Source organism: Monodon monoceros, unplaced genomic scaffold (assembly GCF_005190385.1).
Source record: "Monodon monoceros isolate NGI ecotype Baffin Bay Population unplaced genomic scaffold, NGI_Narwhal_1 Super_Scaffold_3, whole genome shotgun sequence".
NCBI classification, from domain to species: Eukaryota; Metazoa; Chordata; class Mammalia; order Artiodactyla; family Monodontidae; genus Monodon; species Monodon monoceros.
The window spans coordinates 38,414,682-38,430,670 of record NW_021703780.1 but is presented as its reverse complement, the minus strand read 5'-3'; the positions used below and the strand labels follow the sequence as shown (position 1 = coordinate 38,430,670).

The 15,989-nt window shown below is 49.0% G+C and overlaps 1 protein-coding gene across 1 annotated transcript; it reads left to right on the top strand.

Annotated features, from left to right (window-relative positions):
• Positions 1-12,116: 12,116 nt before the first annotated feature.
• On the top strand, positions 12,117-14,180 carry CLPSL2 (colipase like 2). The gene is given in 4 exon segments (XM_029241840.1): positions 12,117-12,194; positions 12,815-12,884; positions 12,887-12,936; positions 14,085-14,180. Coding segments are annotated over 4 exon segments (294 nt in total).
• Positions 14,181-15,989: the final 1,809 nt, after the last annotated feature.

Here is a 15,989-nt window from a genome sequence, read left to right as displayed (position 1 = left end):
TTTCCTCTTAACAGTTTAAAACATCAACGAGCACTTGTTCTCTCTCATAGGAATTCGGGAGCGTCTTGGCATGGTGGTTCTGATTCAGTCAAGTTGTGCTTGCAGTCAAGCTATACTGGCCAGGATTGCAGTCATCTGGAGACTCGACTGGGGCTGGAGGATCACTTCCAAGATGGCACACTCATGTGGCCGGCAAGTTGGTGCTGGCAGCTGGCAGGAAGCCTCAGGCTTTCTACATATAGGCATCTTCACAGGGATAGTTGAGCGTACTTGTGACATAGTAGCTGGCTTCTCCTAGAGTGAATCATCCAAGAGAGAGCAGGGCAAAAGCTGCTGTACCTTTTCTGACCTAACTTCAGAAGTCATACAGTATCACTTCCCCCACATTCTATTTGTTAGACGTGAGTCACTAGGTCCAGTCCACATTCAAGACAAGGGGAATTAGGCTCTACCTTTCCAAGAGGAGAGTGTCAATTTGTGACCATTTAAAAACCACCACAGGTGGCATCAAGCAACAAGCACTACGGAATTCCCTGACAGTCCAGTGGTTAGGATGTGGCGCTTTCACTGCCATGGCCCGGGTTCAGTCCCTGGTCGGGGAACTAAGATCCCGCAAGCTGCACAGCGTGGCCGAAGAAAAAGCAAAACAAACAAAAAATCAACGTGTACTCAGCATCTAGATGCATCTGTCTCCCGCCTGGGAGGTTCTCTGCTAAGGAGAAGAGAAAGTTCATAACCAATAGTTGCCACCCTATCTATCCCGTCCCTCGGTCTGCCCTCCAGCTGGTTAGCTTGTTTTCTTTCCTGCAGACTTCTCTTACCTTCAGGCAATTATATTTCCAAAGAAACATCTCTTTCCATCTTTTCAGTTGATTCTAAGAAGGCTTCACAGAAGAGATGGGCTTGAATACGATCTTGAGAGAGGGAAGAGCTTTCCAGGGTGGGAAACTACTTGGACTTTACAAAAAGGGAAATAAGAGTTTCCCTCTGATGGGATTACGAGAGGGGCTGGGGTGCTGGTAGATGGTATTTGGCCAGGGAGACTGCCAGTTACTCCTGTAACTGATTTCCTGAAGGAGACGTGTGAGGGACAGAGATGAGGGAACACCACTGGACGGTTCCAGCAGGACCTCAACACAGGGTCTCAAGCAGATGGGGCTGGAGTCCCCAGCTTTGTCTGAAGACTTAAAGCAGGGTCTCTCCTCTCTAAACGCACATGTTACCACTTCTCCTGTGTAATTTGCCCCCCTTGAATGTGAACTGGGCCTAGTGACTTGCTTCTTACCAATAGAATATGGCTGTTGGGCTACACCTCTCAGGCCTGAAAGCCTTGTAATTGCCCAGCCTCAAGACTGAAGAACGAGCTCGGAGTCAGCAATAGAGAGATAGGGGATCTTACATGTCTGAAACAAAAGGTCCTGGAGTGACATCCTACCATATTCCGCAGACGGCAGGAAGGACATGACAGCAATCTTCCCTACTTGGCGGAGAAAGAGGCTACCATTTACAGGGGGAATTGACGTCAGGTTGGCTCATCAGTTACCCGGGAAACCAGCTGGAGTACGACCCTCACAGCCCCTCAGATTAATGACCATCACGAGGGCAGATGTTTCCTTTTAACAACTGGCAGGTAGAGCAGGGATTAGATCAGTCACTAGCTGGAGCAGGGGAAAAACACGTTCACGTGAATAGGTGCAGGTGAAACAGGGACTTGTTGAGCAGCGGATCTACAAAGAGCAAGAGAACAGCCATCTTGAGTGGCCTGACCATGCAATGGCCAAGCGAGGGAATGTTACCTTAAAGATTAGATTACAAAACACTGTGACTTCCATCTTGCTTCCATTCTCCCTTGTCCTTCACTGTCTTGGGCTGATGAAGCCAATGGCCACATTGGGAGCTGTCCTATGGAGAGGGCTCAGCCAACAGCCTGTGAAGAACTGAAGCTGTTGGTCCAACAGCCTGTAACGAGCTGAAGTCTGCCTACCACCACCTGAGTAAACGTGGAAGCAGATGCACCCCCAGTCAAGCCTGAAGGTGACTGCAGCCCCAGCCGACACCTTGATTGCAGCCCGTGAGAGACCCAGAGCCAGAGGACCCAACCAAGTTGTGACTGCACTCCTGACACACAGAAACTATGAAGTAATAAATGATGAGTTAAGACACTGAGCTTTGGGGTAATTCATTATGTAACGAATGTAACACGTGACTCTTTAAAATAGGTTATGGGTTGTTCGAGATGCTGTGACCTAGATACATACAATAGAGTAAAAAGAGGGAAGGAAAGCAGAGAAAGAGAGCTGAGTTCATGAACTTGGATTCCATCTCTGGCCATTTCCTGGTGTTCTACAGAGAGCACTGGAGGGTCCAGGCGGCCAGAGCAAGTGTGAGAACCTCAGCTACTTCCTAGGCAGTGAGCTGGTTCCCAAGATTTGACCTCTAGATGGAACCTCAGGGAAAATACCCCGAGGCTGGAGGTACCATCAATGGAAAAGGGGCAGGAGGTGCTATGTAACAGATCCTGTCTCCTACACTGGAAACCATCAAGGTTAACTGCCCAGCTCAGTGTCATACTCTGGGCACACGGTTGGCAATTTTTTTTTTTCCAAGGAATGTATGTAAATTGTGGGCTACTGTGGCCCAGTCTGGACTGAGAGAGAATGACAAAGGGAAATGAATCCTTACTGTAAGGCCTCTCCATTCTCATATCATATACTTGTATTTGGGGGTGGGGGGGATGCTGGAGTCAAATATCAAATATCAGAGACAGAACATGGAATGGCAATTGCACGGTTAAGGAGATTAGAGACAGGACTCTTGGGCATGTGTGTGAGTATAACTTGTGGAATTAGAAAGCATACAACCTGGCAAATACACACACACACACACACACACACACACACTTTAGACTGCTAGATCATCTGGGCACATGGCTGCCTAAAATAGACCCTGTATTTCCCAGTTTTTCTTGCAGTTAGGATTAGTCATGGGACTATGACTGACCGACGGAGTGGACAATATTAAAGCAAACAGTCAGGCCCTCCCCTCCCTCATCCCCATGCTTCATTCCACAACCTGAAATATGAACAGGTTATAAGACAATCTTTGACCAGGCTGATGAAGGCAATACCTATAGATGCCAGAGCAATGAAACTCCAGCAGCCTGGACCACTGAGACTGTGGGGATCCCATATCAGCCCTGGACTGCATATCCTTGGAATGCTATGTGAAAGAGAAACAAACTTCTATCTTATATTAATCCATTTGTTCTGTGATTTCTTTTACTGCAGCCAAACCTGTTTGTATAATCTACAGCCCTGTCTTGGTCAATGAAATTCTAGTATTAGTGATTTACTTGTTTCATAATTTACTTGTTAGACAAATATTTATCAAGCTTTGAGTGCTCTTTTTTTAGCCTCTTAAATAGGAGCTGGCAGGTGAGAACAGAGCTGGGTACCAGAGAAGGGAGTGAGTTGGGTCCATCAAAGGACTCAGAAAGGGGAGGTGAGCTCATCTATCTGCCCGTCTTTCCCAGGACCATCTTTTGCCTTGGTTTCCACAAATGGCAGTTATCATCTTCTGTCTGTGAAGCAACTGTTTCTAGAGAGGGGAACTATGACCGCCATGAAAATCTAGAAGGGGGTGAGGGACTTCCCTGGCAGTCCAATGGTTAGGACTCTGTGCTTCCACTGCAGGGGGCACGGGTTCGATCTCTGCTCGGGGAACTAAGATCCCACATGCCTCGCAGCATGGCCAAAAAAAATTTTTTTAATAAAATAAAATAAATTAATTAATTAAAAGTTAGACGGGGATGAACAAGTTCAAGTTACCAATGACTGAAAGAGGACAGAGCTCTGTATCAGCAGCTCCTGGACCCTGGGCATTTGTCCAGCAAAGACTGACGATGGCACAGAGCCGAGGGAGCATTCTCTCTGGATTGTTGCTAGAAGGAAGTGACAAGGGAATAGTTGAATGGAAACTCACCTTCCAGAGAGTGGACCAGGGTGGGTGTGTAAGTGCAGTGCAGTTGGAAGGGGAAGGTCGCAGAGGATGGGACTTCCCCACCAAATTCCCAGGGGAGGACAAAAGCCTGACCATTGGAAATGGGATTTTTAAAAAACCAACATGTTAAATATATATGAAAGAGAAGCATAGAAATAAAAAGCATAGGTTGACATTCAAAGTGATCTATAGCTGTAAACATTGAAAAGTTTTCAGGTACGAGAGAGGAACCTACCTCCAACCCATTCAAGGAACCCGTGCCACTTCCAGACGTTTTGTCCCTGAGGTGTCTCCTATAGATTGGCCTTTGCTCCACCTCCTCCTGGTGTGCCTTCCTGGACCTTAGGGCTGGAAATGTGGAAGACATTCTTTTTCTTTTTCTGGCCACAGCAGATAGAGCAAACAAAGGCTATACTTTTTGATGGCAGCTTCCTGATTCTGAGATCACAGCTAAGGCGTGTGTTTCCTGGGGCCAACAGCTATAGCGATGGCCTCCTGACTCTCATCCTCCTAATGGTGGCAGGGTTGGTAGCTTCCTTGGCAGCTCAGTTCTACAGTGGGTTTTTTGAAAAATTTTATTCCTGGAGGTTCAGTCTCTATTCTACCCCTCAAGCCCTTTCAAAGACTTTGTAAGCCCTCAATTACTATGTTACATCTCTTGCTGCTTAAAATAGGCACAGCGGTATCTGTTATCTGCACCTGAACCCTGATGATAAAAATGCCTGACATAGGGACTTCCCTGGTGGTACAGTGGTTGAGAGTCCACCTGCCAATGCAGGGGACATGGGTTTGAGCCCTGGTCCGGGCAGATCCCACATGCCACGGAGCAGCTGAGCCCCTGCACCACAACTGCTGAGCCTGAGCTCTAGAGCCCATGAGCTACAACTGCTGAAGCCCACATGCCTGGAGCCCATGATCTGCGGCGGGAGAGACCACTGTGGTGAGGGGCCCGTGCACCGCGTTGAGGAGTGGTCCCTGCTCGCCATGGCTGGAGGGGTCTGTGTGCAGCCCAAAATAAATAAATAAATTTATTTTATAAAAATGCCTGACATAGAGTAGGTGGTGCTAAATATTTGTTGAATAAATGAATGAATGGGCAAATGGAGACTGCCAAGACGTCTACAGTCGGTTGGGCAAACTAGTTGGACTCAATAGAGTGCCCAGAGCAATCAATGGACATAAGTGGACAGTGAAATCAATTTGGGATTCTAACCGACATTTTAAAAAAGATGAAATAGAATAGAAAATCGCAGAGCAGATCACATATAGTAAATGTAAGTATTGTTTTGTGAAACTTTAGCTTCATACACACATACACATTTGCAGCGATAATAATCCAAATATTCAACAACCAGTGTGACAGACATAAGTCAATTGGAATGGATGCCAACAGTATCTACTGGTTGTCTGAATACCAGTATAAAAAAAATCTTTGTAGTAAAAAAAAAACAAGTGATTGAAACCCATTGGTCTATGGAATGTAGCTTAAGGCTTTTGGGGAGGGGGGATGGGAGGTAGTGGGCACATGTTTCTGAGGACCTTTCCTTAGGCATTGTCCCTGGCTAGAGGAACATAACCTTGACACGTTCCTGCCTTTGGGGGAGGAGCAATCCCCCTGTGTTGCAGAAACCTGTGTTTCTGCCCACCGGCATCCATTCCCATCCCAACCCCCATCTCCCTGCCTTTGGAAACCTGCCCTGCCCAGGCTTCATGAGGTTCTGCCAGTAACAGTCAGTCCCTGGCCCCCACTGGCCAGGCCGATTGGCCCAACTTAGGCTAGTCAATTCTTCTAGGGTTTTGTATAATGGGTGCTGAAGGGAGGGGCTTGGGGCTTTATACAGATTTGCCCACCCCCTCCCACTGTCCAGAGGGGCAGCCTCCCTCCCAGAGACAGAGACTGAAGTCCCCACAAAGGTTGAAGCTGAGTAGGAGACACCTAACACCAGCAAGTGTGTCCCTGGACCCCTGAGGCCAGCCTCACACAGCTATTGGCCCAACGCTGTTCCTTTGGTTTTTATTTTTAAAACAAGTTAGTTAGTCTTGGGTTTCTTTCAGTTGCAGCTAAAGGAGTTGTGATTACTTCATAGCTCCCCAAAGTGGTCAGGGGCCCTCATTGCCCAAGTGACTGAGTACTGATGTGGCTCAGAGACTCCCTGAGCCGGGAAGAACAAAACTCCCGTCTACACAGGCACCCTACGCGTAGGCAGTGTGGGCAGGGCACCAGGTCAGGCCATCCCTCTGTTACCTGAAGCTGCATGGAGACCTCTGGGGACCTTCTTCATTTCACCTGAATGCAGAGGTCGTGGGGAGCACTTTATGGCCCCTCTGAGGAAGCCCCATCATAGGCTAACCTGTCTGGAGATGCTCAATCCACTCCCGTGGGTGGAGGGCAATGGAGTAGCACACTGGCCACCAGGTGTGACTACCCACTTCTGTCCTCCAGGTAGAAGCCCCGGGTCTAAGGGCTGACTACGTCTGGGGGAGGCTGCGGTCAGCTCTGTCCTCTTCCTCCAGGCCTGTCTTCCTCCCCGGCTGAGCTGACAGCCCCTGCCCAGGACCAGGCTGTCCTGGGAAGAAATAAGATGGGAGCTGTGTGTTCTGAGCCCTGCCCGTGTGTGTGTGTGTGTGTGTGTGTGTGTGTGTGTGTGTGTGTGAAATGACCTGAGGCTGGGCATGAGGTGACCTCCCTCAAGACATGCTGGGCCGGGACAAAGTGAGAGAGTGGCATGGACGTATATACACTACCAAACGTAAAATAGATAGCTAGTGGGAAGCAGCCGCATAGCACAGGGAGATCAGCTCCGTGCTTTGTGACCACCTGGAGGGGTGGGATAGGGAGGGTGGGAGGGAGACACAAGAGGGAGGAGATACGGGGATACATGTATACATATAGCTGATTCACTTTGTTCTAAAGCAGAAACTAACACACCATTGTAAAGCACTTAAAGATGTTAAAAAAAAAAAAAAAGACATGGTGGGCCTCTTCCTTGCTCAGGAGACCCTTCCCATCCTCACAGAGCAGGGAACCCCCCTACCCCACCAAACCCCCGGAGCCCAGGCTAAGTCTGGGACCCACCCTGACTCCAGCATGGCCACCACCAGCCCAACTTTCCACTGAGGAGCCATTTCGACTGGGGTTACTCCCATGGTCCCCCAAGGTCCCTGGAGTACTGACCACTCCAACTTCATCTGCATCCTCCACAAGCAGAGAGCCTGTCCTCTACTCATTCTCACCTCCAAACCTTTGTCCCTCTGGAGCCCTGCTTGGAAGGCCTTTACTCTTGGCCTGCCTAAATCCTAGTCCCCCTTCAAGGCTTCACAAAAGAGCACCAACCCCTCCTGTGGGCATCCAGGCCTGTCCTGGTCATCCTATGTAGGCCTCGGTGCCCCACCTCTGTACCTGCAAACACTTCTCACTGCCTGTCCTCTTCTCGAGGAAGCTTTTGCTGCCCTCTCTCCACATCTCAGACTCTTTCGGGCAACTGTTCATCATTCTCCCCAGACTACCTTGAGAGTTCCTTCAGGAATGAGTTGAGTGATGGGTGATTTTCACAAGGGCAGTTTTCTCCAGAATTCTATTTTGGATTTTCCAGACTGATTAAAAATTCCAAAAAATTTGAGGAACTGACAGCATTTGTGTGTATATATCTAACATATCGGCAAAGAAACAACATGGAAAACTGAACAAAACTACTACTGTCTTATTTTCCATTGTTTCATAAAAACACATTTGAAGGCCAAAAAAGTAGGAAGGATGTAATTTCAGAGTAGAGAATTGTTCTTCAGGACTTCCCTGGTGGTCCGGTGGTTAAGACTCCGTGCTTCCACTGCAGGGGGTATGGGTTTGATCCCTGTTCGCGGAAGTTCTGCATGCTCCACGGTGCAGCCAAAAAGAAAAACTGGTTCTTTAAATACGTTTATCTTTATTTATTTTTTAAAATAAACTTATTTATTTATTTAGGCTGCTTTGGGTCTTCGTTGCTGCACATGGGCTTTCTCTAGTTGCCGCGAGCGGGGGCTACTCTTCGTTGCAGTGTGCGGGCTTTTCATTGTGGTGGCTTCTCTTGTTGCGGAGCACGGGCTCTAGGTGCGCAGGCTTCAGTAGTTGTGGCTCACGGGCTCTACAGCTAAGGCTCAGTAGTTGTGGCGCACGGGCTTAGTTGCTCTGCAGCATGTGGGATCTTCCCGGACCAGGGCTCGAACCCGTGTCCCCTGCATTAGCAGGCGGCTTCTTAACCACTGTGTCACCAGGGAAGTCCCCTAAATGATAAACTCTTTAACAAAAAAAGCTCTTATTTTTTTCATTTTGCTGTAGACCAGTGAGAATATTGTCATGGAAACCAGCAGACAGATGCAGGAAAGAAGGCACTGGAGGATGTCCGCCCAGCCTGGCGCTTCCTGCCCCTTTCTCCTCAGACGAGACTGGGCTGGCCAGGTTTGGGTCCCGGCCAAAGGGCAGAGCCAGGGCCGCGCTCACAGGTCAGGTGGGTCAGTGACCACCCACCCACAGGCCCTGGGGACCCTAGTGATCTGGCTCCCACCCCCTCACACAGCACAGGTGTCCTGGATTTGTGCTTGTGACCAGCGCCACCTGGATTTGGGAAACAGGCCACTGGTACAGGAAGAAGAGGACTTGGAGTCAGGAGCCCGGGGTCCAGACCTGGCTCTGTTCAGCCACCTGGGGAAGTCCCTTCCTTCTCTGGGCCTCAGTTTCCTGACCTTAAAATGAAGGCTCTATCAACTAGACTTCAACAAAATTTTTTTTAAAAAGGAAAAAAAATGAAGGATTTGAACTAGTCTCTGAGGCTAATGTAGCCCTCTGTCCTTAAAAAAAAAAAAAAAAGGGTATTTTGCATAGAATTTAGAATTTCATGGGCCCACCACCCACTCAGGGCCTTCAACAAACCTCCCTGGGGCCCCTGGTCCTCAAATCAAGAATCTCAACCTGCCAATCTTGACACACAGCCATTGGCCTCTTGTCCCACACCTGCCCCTTTTCTGAGCAGTCTTAGACATTATTTACCAATTATCTACCCCTCACAAATACCTCAGGAAAGTACCTTACTCTAAACAAAGAATTATTATCCCCTGGGGTTCCTCTCCAGTTCACAATGAGCTTTGCGGATGGGAAACTAATGATGATAGAAATCCCTTTAGGGGACAAAGCCTTCTGGCCACCCACAGCAGTGGGGGGGAGGGGCAGTGGAAGAGCTTGGGCTCAGGAGCTAGAATGCCCTGGGTTTATATCTGGCTCTGTGACTTACTTGTGTTATTTGGGCAAGTTATTTTACCTTGAGCCTTCAGGTTCCTCAGCTGTAAAATGGGCAGCAGAAACGATAGTATGCACTAAATATTCCCGGACTTGAATTTCCCAGCTTCCCTTGCAGAAGGTTGAGGTCACATGATTAGTTGTGGCCAATGGTCTCTGAGTGGAAGAGGCATGTGTCAGGCCTGGCTGAGGCATTTAGGGATCCATGTGCTTCCTTCATCTCTCTCTCCCATCTTCTATAAGGACCTTGGAGGCCACTCTTCCAGACGGTGAGGCTATGAGATGGGAGAAAGGTCTCCTGTCCCGCATCAAAATTTACATGACTGGTAAATAAAGCACTATGGTACCAAGCCACTGAAATTTCAAGAGTTCTCTGTTGTGACAGCCTTTGTTAATTACCCTAATACAGGGAGGGCTAACAGAGCTCATGGACACAAAACCATCTGAGCTCAGTGGGAGCTGTTATCTTAGAGAAAAGACCTAAGCCCCCTATATCAGTCAGCTCATGCTGCCATAAGAAAACACCATAGGCTGGGTGGCCTAAACGACACAAATTTACCTCTCACACCTCTGGAGGCTGGAAATCCAAGATAAGGGTGCCAGCATGGTCTGGTTCTGGTGAGAACCCTTTTCCTGGCTTGCAGGCAGCTGCCTTCTCTCTGTGTCCTTACACGGCAGAGAGGAAGAGACAGCAAACTCTCTGGTGTCCCTTCTTATGACGGTGCTAATCCCATCATGAGGGGACCCTCAGGACTTCATCTAAACCTAATTACCTCCCAAAGGCCCCATCTCCAAGTCTTATCTCACTGAGGGATCTGGCATCAACATATGAATTTGGGGAAGGGGGGAAACAATTCAGTCTATAGCATCCCCTTCAAGTCAGGGCCCCTCAGATATTTTCTTACGAGCAAATTTTTTTTTTTTTTTAATTGGAGTATAGTTGCTTTACAATGTTGTGTTAGTTTCTGCTCTACAGCAAAGTGAATCAGCTATACGTATACATATATCCCCTCCTTTTTGGATTTCCTTCCCATTTAGGTCACCACAGAGCATTGAGTAGAGTTCCCTGTGCTATACAGTAGGTTCTCATTAATTATCTATTTTATATATAGTAGTGTATATACGTCAATCCCAGTCTCCCAATTCATTCCCCCCCCCCGTTTCCCCGCTTGGTGTCCATATGTTTGTTTTCTACATCTGTGTCTCTGCTTGGCAAATAGGTTCATCTGTATTATTTTTCTAGATTTCAAATATATGCATTAATATACGATATTTGTTTTTCTCTTTCTGACTTACTTCACTCTGCATGACAGTCTCTCAACAATAAATGCTGGAGAGGGTGTGGAGAAAAAGGAACCCTCTTACACTGTTGGTGGAAATGTAAATTGATACAGCCACTGTGGAAAACAGTATGGAGGTTCCTTAAAAAACTAAAAACAGAACAACCATATGACCCAGCACTCCTGGGTCATATACCTGGAGAAAACCATAATTCAAAAAGACACATGCACCCCAATGTTCATAGCAGCACTATTTACCATGGCCAGGACATGGAAGCAACCTAAATGTCCATCAACAGAGGAATGGATAAAGAAGATGTGGTACACATATACAATGGAATATTAGCCATAAGAAGGAACGAAATTGTGTCATTTGCAGAGACGTGGATGGACCTAGAGACTGTCATACAGAGTGATCTCACTAGCAAAATTTTAAAAGCAGAAGCATCCAAGGGTGGGGTGAGGTGCGAGTTTCATCCAGAGGGAAATGGTGCGGAAGGCCTGCCTCCCCCAGTTCCACTGAGGGCTACCTGCAGCTCTCCCTGAACCATCTTCCTTCCCAGTCTTCCTCTCCTCGCCCCCTCCATCTCGCCCCCATACTAAGGTGGGTGAATTATATACAATTTACAAATTCTTTGACAGTTAATTGACTCCTTAAACCTGGAAGACGTCTAGGTCTTAGAGGTCATCTTGTCTTACCTCCTGGCTGTTTTTTTTTGTGGTAGGCAGGCCTCTCACTGTTGTGGCCTCTCCCATTGCGGAGCACAGGCTCTGGACGCGCAGCCTCAGCGGCCATGGCTCACGGGCCTAGCCGCTCCGCGGCACGTGGGATCCTCCCGGACTGGGGCACGAACCCGTGTCCCCCGCACCGGCAGACGGACTCCCAACGACTGCGTCACCAGGGAAGCCCTGCTTTTTTTCTTTTTTTTTTGGCCGCAGCCCAAGGCTTGTGGGATCTCAGTTCTCCCACCGGAGATTGAACCCAGCGGCCCCGAGTTCTAATCACTGGACCGCCAGGGAATTCCCATTGCCTCCTGATTCTTACAGAGGACGTGTCTGGGCCTGTGAGGGTATGAAAAACACCAGAGGGCGGGGCTGGCTTGTCCAAAAGTTCAGGGTGGGTGGGGTGGTGGACAATTTGGTGCAGCAAAGGGCAGAGAGAGTCAGAACATCAAGAAGCAAGCTGTTTCATTTCAGCATATAAATTTTGCATAATTTTTGAAAATAAAGTTTTAGTTTACAGTTTTAAGTTTTAATTTGCAAGTAATACATACGGATGGCCCTAGGGCCCCTAAAATCGATCATCTGGCCGGTCCACGCCTGAGTCAGGGTCTCATAGGAGCGCCTTTCCTAATTCCATCCTTTTGCCGGGGCCTGGGAGTCTCCTGGGCGCTAGAAAGGGCTTCTGCTGGTTTGGGCCTCCGCTCTGGAGTGGCCTGTGACCATTAACTCCCTCACCCTCCGCCCCCAGCCCAGGGGGGGCGCTGGGGGCGCCGGGTCACGTGGCAGCGGGAAGGTTTATCCCCGCAGCCTCTCGGAGCCCGACGGGACTTCTGCTTCCCAAGCGCATGGCCGCGGCCCTCGCGATACTCGCGGCGATGCTGCTCCCCTGCTGGGAGGCGTTCCCGCAATTTAAAAAGGGGTCTGCAAAGGTGAGCCAAGAGAGCTTTTGGAACCTTCCACTCTAGCAGAGGGCGGTGGTCGAGGTATCATCGTCTAGCCAGAAGGTGCCAGTTGGGTTTTGAGAGAGAAGAGGGGGATGGGGGGAACCACCCCATATTGGCGATTTCTTCTGAGGCTGGAAGCTTGATAGGTTCCCAAAGGACTTCAAAGCCCTGCTTCACCTCCCTGGTGGCTCTGGAGGGGAAAGAAAGTGGCCTTATAACCAGCACCATCCCCTCCCTCCCAACACCCGCTCCTGGACACTCGGTCCTGCCCGCCCCCCCCCCCCCGCCCACGCCCCACTAAAGTGTGATCTGGGAGTATTTTCTCCCCCCAACAAAGGTCACCCTTTGGGACCCACAGAACTGAGGGAGGCCCCCAGGAGAGGAGAAGCAGAGGGAAAAGTACTAAACTGCCACCCTTCCTCTCCCCCTGCTCCTCTGAGTACTGCTGGAGGGGTGCCGGGGGGTGGGGTGGGAGGTGGGGTGACCATCTCAGGGCTTCTCTTTCTGGACTCCTGGGGCTTTGGCAATGTCAGGGACCCCCCCTGACCCCTACACACAAACGCTGCCAGAGACAGGTGACTTAGGGCGGGTCCCCACAGACGAACGGGGCTAGGTGTTCCCACCACTCGGAGTGCTACAGCGACTGCTGTCTCATCAACTTGGACCACGGTGTGCCTTCTGTGTCCCTAGGGCCAGAATAACCATGATGTGCTTGCCCCAAGTGAGACTCGGGTGGGGCAGCCCCTTCTGGTATGTATGGTGGGGATGGGTTAAAAAACCCATGTGGCTGCACCTGCTTTTTTTACCCTTTCCTTGGAGCAGCCTTTCCCCCTTCTCCACCTGGCAAACTCCTAGTCGTCCTGCAATAACAACTCCAGCCACCTCCTCTGAGAAGACTTCCTTCCTTGGAGCTCTGACACTCTTGGGACCCAGACCCTCAGCAGAGCATGTATCTCCCTGACTTCCCTGCCTTTGTCTGCCTCCGCCACTGGGCAGAGCTCTGCAAGGGAAGGATTAAGACATATTCACTTTTGAACCCCTACCCACCCAGTTTAGTGCCTGCACACAGTAGTGCTCAACAAATGTTTGTTGCATGAATGAATATCTCTACCCTAACGTCACTGCAGCAAAGCGGATGGGAAAAGACCTCTCAACCCATCCCTACCTCCCTGCCGCTATGACCTAATTTCTTGAGCGGAGCTGCCGTGGCAGGCTCACAGTTTTGGGATTGGACCTGAGTTTAAACCCTGGCTTTTCCAGCCCCTGTCTTTGTGACCTCAGACAGATCACTTCTGCTCTCTGAGCCTTAGTTTCCTCATCTGAAAAATGGGGTTAAAGTACCCACCCCACCACGTTGTTGGGAAGAGTATATGGTCATGGCAGTGACAGTGCTCAATGGAGCATGGTTGTTATTAGCTGGTGGAAATGCAGGGAGCAGAATGCATTGTATATCTTGTTCTTGCTTGCCTTTTCTCCGGCCCTGGGCCCAAATCTTTCTATGGAGGATGGGCTCAGCCTCCATCTCCCTGTCTGGGGAGCTGCCATTGCCCAGGGAGCCAGTCAGGCCGCTCCTGTGGCCTAAGTCTACAGCTGAAGTGGCCAGAGGATCTTTTCATCATGGGCACTTGATCTACTTTATTTTGTCTATTTTCTCAAAATAACAAATGGGGTTACTATTATTATCCCATTTGACGGATGCAGAAACTAAGACAAAGAAGCCTAAGGTCACAAAGTTATCAGCTGTAGAGCTGACAGCTCACGTCTGTCTCACTCCATCACTTATGATCTTGCTTCTGCTACCCAAGGAGTTCAAACCCCCTTCTTTCCTGCACCTTGGTAACTCTCAACTCTCTTACCTGTTTTCCGCAGACCAAGGGCGCCATCGACATCACATGCCCCTGCCAAGTAGGCTTAAGTTGCATACACAAGGACCCAGTCTGTACCCGCCGGTGCCATTTGATTTAGAGGATGCAGGCTGGTCACTGCCACCCCTCCCTCCCTCTCCTCCTTGGGGGGGGCCATCTTGCTCAAAAGACATTAAAGTCACTTCCTGGCTCTGGCTTCTGTCTGCACTTCCTGGGAGAGGGAACCGGATAGGGATTGCTCCAGTCTGGGGGTAGCTGAAAGGGGAGACAGGAGGAATGATAGAGCTTCCCATGGGGTTTGGCCCTGTCTGGAGGCCTGGTGGCCTCAGGGCGGATCTGCGGGAGGGAACTGGGGTGTAGGGGTGAGAAGAGACTGCATCCAGGAAGGGCCAAGCCTTGGGAAGGAGGGCTATGTGGGAGGGGCACGGTTGAGGAATGTGCCTCGAGAGAGTATGTTGAGGTGCTCATGGATGGGTATGTGGTAGGGGGGACTGAGAGGGGGATCTGAATGCTTTTCAAGGGGAACATGAGGGTGGAGATCATTGAGAGAGTGTTTATGAGAATGCGTGTGAAGCATAAATGCAAAAATGTCCATGCCTGTGGTGGGAAAGTGACCTGGTGCATTGATCTCTCCACGTTCTCTAATATCAGTTCCATTTTATGGATAAAGAAACTAGCTCACACAACTCAATAACAAAAAAGCAAACAGCCCAATCGAAAAATGGGCAGAAGACCTAGGTAGGCATTTCTCCAAAGAAGACATACAGACGGCCAATAGGCATATGAAAAGATGCTCAGCATCACTAATTATTAGAGAAATGCAAATCAAAACTATAATGAGGTACCACCTCACACGGGTCAGAATGGCCATCATTAAAAAGTCCACAAATAACAAATGCTGGAGAGGGTGTGGAGAAAAGGGAACCCTCCTGCACTGTTGGTGGGGATGTAAACTGGTGCAGCCACTATGGAGAACAGTATGGAGGTTCCTCAAAAAACTAAAAGTAGAGTTGCCATATGATCCTGCAATCCCACTCCTGGGCATTTATCTAGAGAAAACTATAATTTGAAAAGATACATGCTGTTCACTGCAGCACTATTTACAGTAGCCAGGACATGGAAGAAACCCAAATGTCCATGGACAGAGGAATGGATAAAGAAGATGTGGTACATAGATACAATGGAGTACTACTCAGCCATAAAAAGAATGAAGTAATGCCATTTGCAGCAACACGGATGGACCTAGAGATTATCATACTAAGCGAAGTAAGTCAGAAAGAGAAGGACAAATACCGTATGATACCACTTATATGTGGAATCTAAAATACGACGCAAATGAACTTATCTATGAAACAGAAACGGAGTCATAGACATAGAGAACAGACTTGTGGTTGCCAAGGGGGGACAGTGGGTAGGGGATGGATTGGGATTTTGGGATAAACAGATGCAAACGGTTATATATAGAATGGATAAACAACAAGGTCCTACTGTGTAGCACAGGGAACTATATTCAATATCCTGTGATAAAACATAATGGAAAAGAATACGAAAAAAGAATGTATATATATGTATAACTGCATCACTTTGCTGTATGGTAGAAATTAACATTGTAAATCAACTATACTAAAATGAAATACATTTTTTTTTTTTTTTTGCACGGGCCTCTCACTGTTGTGGCCTCTCCCGTTGCAGACCACAGGCTCCGGACGCGCAGGCTCAGCGGCCATGGCTCACGGGCCCAGCCGCTCCGCGGCCTGTGGGATCCTCCCGGACTGGGGCACGAACCCGTGTCCCCTGCATCAGCAGGCAGACTCTCAACCACTGCGCCACCAGGGAAGCCCTGAAATACATTTTAAAAAAATAAAATAAAGATAAAGAAACTGAGGCTCAGAGAGCTACATGACTTGCC